General features: G+C 39.2%; 1 protein-coding gene across 1 annotated transcript in view; it reads right to left on the bottom strand.

The window, feature by feature from the left end:
- LOC109237818 overlaps positions 1-5,551 on the bottom strand; it is a 27,535-nt gene extending 21,984 nt beyond the window's left edge. Inside the window, exons 1-4 of the mRNA XM_019404204.1 lie at positions 5,410-5,551; positions 5,266-5,355; positions 4,654-5,128; positions 4,457-4,539 (exon numbers count right to left, since the gene is read on the bottom strand). Of these exons, the coding sequence (XP_019259749.1) occupies positions 4,457-4,539; positions 4,654-5,128; positions 5,266-5,355; positions 5,410-5,551 (790 nt within the window). The remainder of the gene's footprint in view (positions 1-4,456; positions 4,540-4,653; positions 5,129-5,265; positions 5,356-5,409) is intronic.
- Between the last annotated feature and the right edge of the window lie 1,506 nt (positions 5,552-7,057).

Consider the following 7,057-nt stretch of genomic DNA (forward strand, 5'->3'; position numbering starts at 1 on the left):
ACAATCTAATCTCTACTTTTTCCATACCCCTAGCCTAGATACTGTCAAAACACTTACTGAAGATACCTTCATCACCACCATAGGAAACCATTTCCACACCTTCTACCACTGACTTCACCCACACCAAATCTCGAAGAAAAGTAGAGTAAGATGATGGCTCATAAGATTGTCGCTGAAGGAGAGCAGATCAAAAAAATAAACAAGCAATTGAAAGCAGGTAGGAAGAAAAATCCTAGAAATCTGAAAATTCATTTAAGTCTGCTGCTAAGGGGGAAGAAAGTAGGTATTCCGAAACTGAACAGGTATCTTCTGATTCTAAAGTTACTCCTGAGACAATTTCTGAAGTTGCTGCAAATTTAGAGAATGGATTTGTACTGGTAGGATGTATAGCAGGTGTTGAGACTACATAATCTGGAGAAGTTGGTGGTAAAACTGAAAAAAAAAGAGCAAGGGCGCTAGGAGTACTGTGAGGGGAAAGGGGACAAGAGTGGCTGATTCTTCACCCACTCCTGTTGGTATAATAAAAACTGGTGCAATGGTTGTTTGGGGAGAGGAATTTACTGAAATAGAAGAGAGTGTGAGCAAAACAGGGGGAAGTGGGTCTGGCGAAGCTGTTGAGGGGTTGGTTCAACTTGGAATAGTTATAGATGAACCTGTTCCATCTTAACAGGAAACCCTCGCGGACCTACTGATAGAGTTATCAATGGCACCAAAACTCATGCCATTCCCTAAAGTTTCATTCTCACAACCGTGCTTGCACATTTCATGGTACCTATGAAGAAGTGGGGTTAATATTCTGCTTGCTTGCGATTATGAAGTCAATGTCATTCTTAATGAACCTGGTTCATCTAAAAAGACACCTATCAATAGCAAAGTCAGAGTCTTGGTACAGGAGAGTGAGGAAAAGGATATTCAAATAGCAAGGCCGAAGACACGATTGGTTGAGGTAGAATCTGAGAGAGATGTTCTCAGAACTGAACTTGCAAAGGAAAAGGAGAAGAATGATGGAATTCTTCAAGACATGCTGAAACTTTTCCAAGCAAATAACCCAACCCCTAGCTCTTCCAAGCCTTAAATTCTAGCCTGGTGTAGATCAACCAGTGACCCAGTTCGGGACGTTTTGTTTCTTTTGCTCATGTTTTCAGTATTTTTATTTCTTCTTATGCTTTGTGGTAAAATCATATCAATCATCAATGAAGTTCATTGTTTTTGCTCTAACTGTTTGTTTATATTTCTTTGATGGTTGAAATTCTTAGTTTGATCTATGATGATTAATCCATGTTTGCATTTGAAGTAACCCCAGTGGCCATGAGTAAGATTTAAAATCTGGTTATCTCACATTTTTTATGCAACTTTTCGATGATGCCAAAAGGGGGAAAAAGGTTGTGCTTTAAACAAGTGATGCTTACACTTTGAACAGTGATGTTTATAACCTAATGTACCTGGTTCTTGATGATAAGTGATAAAAAGGAAAAATGTTTCTAACATTGTGTTGATGTTAAGCTGAGTTGAAACAGGGCTAAGCTTATGAAAAGCACATAGTTTGTCATCATCAAAAAGGGGGAATTTGTTGGCCCAAGTAAAGGTTAGTTTTGAAGACTGACAAAGGAACTCATGATGAACCAGGTCCATCCAGTGGTCCATCCCTCAGGTGCACAAAAACGGGCAGATTTGAGCATGTGGGTTGCACGTGATGGAGATAAGCATAACTTGCTGTATTTAATATCTCCTGATCGAAAAGGTTGCATAATTGATAAGGAGAAGGACTCCTTAATCAAAGACAACACTATTCAAGATAGGGAAGGAGTTAGAAGTTGGAATCAACTAGAACTCTTCCACCAAGGAAGAGTTGCATCAGAACTCTAGTTATTTCTTCATCTACTAACTCTATAAATTGCAGGATGTTCTCACATTAAAGTGTTGCACAAAAATGCAGAAGTTAAACGTGAATTGAGAGCAAAATAGCAAGGGTTTTTGCAAGCAGTTCGTGTGTGATTCAAGTGTGCAAACCAGAAGCTACAAGAACCAGATTGAAGAACCGGCTCCATAAAGAGTTTTATGTGTCTTTCTTTTATTGTAGTTCAATTGTAGTAGGTGTTTTAAAGTTGTACCTTTCCAGCTTTCATAGAAGCAATTGTATCAGGTACTTTGAGTATTCAAGTTAGAGTTAACTTGAAGTTGTCGCAGCAGTTAGAGGCTGGTTGCCACAACGGGATTAGAGTTAATCCTTAGGTTTACAAAGAGTTTTGTAAATGCAGTTTTGGCTCAATGATTTTAGTGGAAGTTTGGGAAAATCCTACTGAGTAGTAGGTCGTGGTTTTTTCACCTTTTGAGCTAGGTGTTTTCCACGTAAAATCTTTGTGTTCTTTATTTTATGTACTTTTAATTCCGCAAACAGTAGTAATAAGTACACCTAGAAGAACCAGGTCCTTCCAGAAGCAGTTTAAGCGAAAAATTGAGTACCACACAAATCACCCCCCTCTTGTGTGGTATTGACGTTTAGAACATCAGGAATGCTGCACAAAGAAGCCTATTTACTACGTATGAGATGGAAAGTACTGTTCTTATGGAAAGAAGCATGGGTTATGGAGTCAATCAAGAATTACTACAATCATGAAAAAGTAAATCATGGGATTTTTATTTAATCATCATGACTTATTGGAGGAAAATGAGGAATATTTTGAAGAAGAATCTTCAAGCAAAGAAACGGAATTATGCACTGGAGACTTGGAAGGCATAATTTCCAAAGTTATAAAAAGGATTAAAGAAAGAAGGTGGAATTACTTACTACCTTTCCTTATTACAATCATCAGATCGAGAACTTAATTACTTATGCTTCAAAAGGAAAAGTCCATTCAGAATATAAGGAACAACACAATATATGGAATCACATCCATATAAAGTGGTCAAATATTCCATTACGTGAAAGGAGATATGGAAAACTTTTCCATTGACGGAAGATATCAGGATGCATGACTCTCTTCGTATAAGGAACAAATTTGTTGAAATCAAGGAATTATCTTGTGCCATATAATCTGGTAGAAGACCAAGGAAAGAAATTCAACGGGCTTGAAAGACGACTCGACAATCGTCCAGATTCATACGGAGCTGTCAAGGAAGGACCAAATTCATAGTATATCTCAATGTTAGAAAGGGAAGATTCAGTCAGAGTTCAAAAGGAAAGAAAAGGCTGTCCAAATTCAAAGAGAATCCATTGATCTCATTTCTTAAGGAAAAATATATCCTGGTAGTAATATTTCTGAAGAAGGGACAAAGCCAACAATCAAGGAATCATCAGTAACGGCTAGTTCCAAGCAATATCTATAAATACCAGAATGCTCCTGTAAAGAAGTACGCAGATTTCTATACAAATCGTCTATCCAACTACAAGTTCTTTATTCTACTCTTAACAAGCATTGTAATTCACTTTAGTAGATTTACTGTGTACATAAAAGAGAGAAGAGAGATAGAAAAATTGGAAAGGCAGTGTGTTCGGAGAGGTTGTGTCATTGTTCGTTTCTTTGGTGAGCGAGTGAAAACCAAAGGGTCGTTGTTGGTAAGCGAGTAAAAACCAACCCTGTAAACGTTGGTGGTGAACGGTGAAAATCACACAAGCTGTACTCAACACAAATTACAAAGAGCTCAAGAGATAACATCCTTGCAACCCAAGGAGACTGGATTAGGATACCACATTGGTTACGAACCAGTATAAAATTCCTGGTGTCATTTACTTTATCGCTCTTATATTATATTCTGTTCTTTTACTGTTTTATTGTGATTAACACTTGTTTAAATCAAAAGGGCTAACAGTTCTGTACAGGCTGTCTCCGCATAAGTCGACTAGGTCTGAAGAGTAGTCGACTAGAAATTTAAAAAGGCTACAATTCACCCCCCCCCCTCTTGTACTTTCACTTCAAAGGCACATTTAGCCTGTCCAGCACAGTAGTCAATATGAACCCATATGGAGTGGCATGAGCCTTAGAACCATTGATGACCCTGTCGAGCAATTTGACAATGAAAGCAGGCCAGTTGATCTGTATTCCTCTCTCCAAGCACTCCATAAGAACCAGGTCCATGTAATTTGCATTGTGCCTTCTCTCCTGTCTGGGCAAGAGGCACTTGTTGACAAATTCAAACAAGACCTTGTGCTCAGGCCTCATTTCACTTTTTTGCACAAATCTGGCTTTAGGCACATCTCTAGAGTCACAGAACCTCCTAGTAATTTCAAGAGTAGTAGGGAGAGAATCCAGACATGGCCACCTTTGCCTTGTATAGTCATCATAACCTTCAGTAGTTATGTCCAGGATCTCACCCAGTTTGACTGCATCAAACTTCACTTTGACTCCTTTCACCAGGCTGGTGACTACTCCATCCTTCACAGCAGCATTGACCATAAATTCAATCAATTCATTCCTGGCCAGCCTCCCATCCATTTCAAGGACCATGTCCTTCCAACCTTGTGCAGCTAAAGCATCCACCAGTCTTCTCATCCCTGGTTCTTCCAGGTCTTTCAACAGTCTTCCTTTCAGAATTTTTCTCCTGCTAAAGATGGCAAACTTATCCAGCTCCTTCTCAGATTCCTCTTCTTCTTCTTCACCACTCCACTCTTCATCTTCTTCAACAATTTTCTTTTGCTTACCTTTCACAGCAGACCTTGTCCTCTTGGCTAATAAGGGTTCACCAGACACAGGTTCACAGGAAGACTTCTTGGTAGAAGTCTTGGATTTTTTAGGTTTTGGTGTAGGAACCTCTACTGTTGTTCCTCTTTCTTGATGAACCAGTTCCATCTCCTCTTCTTCAGTAGCCTCAGAGGACTCTGCAACCTTTCTCTTTCCCTTCTCCATTTTCTTTTTCTTGCTTTCTTCCAGAGCTTTTTGTAGGTCAGCTTCACTTTGTCGAACCCCGCTTCTTGTAGCTCTTCCGTTAGGCACTGGAGGGGCAGTAGATTTTGGGGATGAAGGTTTTCTTTTCTTGGTTGGTTTGGGAACATTTTGGGACTTTTGTGAGGTAGCTTTGCGTTTCTTTGGGTCATAACTTGCCCCAACCTTTTTCAGAAGACCAGCCAGAGTTTCCTCAGCAGATGAACCAGGTTCATCTCTTTGTTTGCTCAAATGAACCAGCCTATTAGCTGCTTCCCCAGAACCACTTCCCCCTGACTTGAAGCCACTTTCTTCTTCAACTCCACATATAGCAAGAACTTCTCCCTTTCCTTTTCCCCTCTCTTCACCACTTCCTCCCTCTCTCGCTCTTTTCCTTTCTTTTTACCTCCACTCCTACTCGATTCAGCCAACAATACATCTTTAACAGGTCCAATTAGAACAAACATGTTTTCTACGTTTTTAACTTCAGAAGAACCTACCTCAGGAGTTTCTTGAATTTTCTCAGTGTCAGAAGACCCATGTTCTTCACCTTCACTAGCAGAAATAAATGATTCAGAGTCAGAACTGGAATCAGACTCTTTAGCCGGGGATTCCCTTTTTTGGCTAGCTTTCAACCTCTCATTTAAAACTTTCCTCGAGGCTCCAGATGGTACAGATTTTCGAGCCAACATTTTCTGCCTTCGAAACCTAGGTTTTGGGGATTCATTAGAAGGAGTAGATGTGGATGAATTGGAGGGGGATGGTGGTGGAGGAGTGCCAGGATGATCTTGTGGGTTAGACATGGTTCTTCGTTTATGGAGGAGTTTTGGGAATTTTTGAGAAGAAAAACGATTTGGAATTTCTGGAGAGAGAAGTGATTGAGGATTCTTGGAGAAGGGGAGCAATTAAAACAGGAGATATAATTTTTGACGATTTTAGAATGAAGAAGAGAATAAGAGATGTGGTGTATATTTAAAGACAATTAGTCAATAATGCAGTAACGACAGCTTTTTCAGAGGTCAATTAGAAGTCTAATCAGCCTGGAATTCCAGTCCTTTAATGATTATTTTGGCTTCCCTAGATATTAGGCAAAAATTACGATTTTTAGAGTTCTAAATGAATGAAACTGGTTCAATGCCTCAACGGATAGAATTTTCTAGGAATTTGACAAGTATAGGACTTCTGCTCATGATTGAATTGTTAATCTTTCTAATTATGCAAAGCATTGAAAACATACCCGAACTTTCATATGAGCTCATGCTGATGAACCAGGTTCTTCATATAGAACTCTCTTGAACATGCCTCAAATGCCATAATAGAAAAAACTTTGTAAGAGATCAGTGAATCATATGTACACATGTCACAGGAGTATACTATTTAAAGTATGAAACTGAGTAAGAATTAATCTAGATATTTCCACACAGTTAGAACTCCTAACCAAGTTTTTTTTTTCATTGTGCATTCTGAACTGGACCTATTAGGTGATATTAATCATCCCTAATTCCAACCTGTTCCTCTCAAAGTTTTCTCTACTCAGTGCTTTAGTGAAAATGTCAGCAATTTGCTTATCAGTAGCACAGAATTCTATGGAGATCAGTCCTTTCTCATAGTTATCTCTTAAGAAGTGGTGTCTAACATCTATGTGCTTAGTCCTTTTATGATGAACAGGGTTCTTTGTCGTACTTATAGCACTAGTGTTTTCACAGAATATTGGAATACAACCAACTTCAATACCAAAATCTACCAGCTGTTGTTTGATCCATAGCAATTGAGCACAACAAGAGGCAGCAGCAACATACTCAGCTTCAGTAGTAGATAAGGCCACTGAGTTTTGCTTTTTGGTAGCCCATGACACAAGACATGAACCAAGAAAGTGTGTCATACCTGAGGTGCTCTTCCTATCCACCAGAAAACCTGCATAATCAGCATCAGCATATCCTACTAGATTAAAATTGCTACCTTTAGGATACCAAAGACACAGATCAGTGGTGCCTTTCAAGTATCTTAGTATCCTTTTGACAGCAGTCAGGTGAGACTCTTTAGGATTTTCCTGAAAGCGAGCACAAAGCCCTACACTGAAAACAATGTCAGGTCTGCTAGCAGTAAGATACAGAAGTGAACCAATCATACCCCTATACAACTTTTGATCAACTGATGAACCAGGTTCATCAACATCTAATTTAGTAGCAGTTGCAATG

This window comes from Nicotiana attenuata, unplaced genomic scaffold (genome assembly GCF_001879085.1).
Source record: "Nicotiana attenuata strain UT unplaced genomic scaffold, NIATTr2, whole genome shotgun sequence".
NCBI lineage: Eukaryota > Viridiplantae > Streptophyta > Magnoliopsida > Solanales > Solanaceae > Nicotiana > Nicotiana attenuata.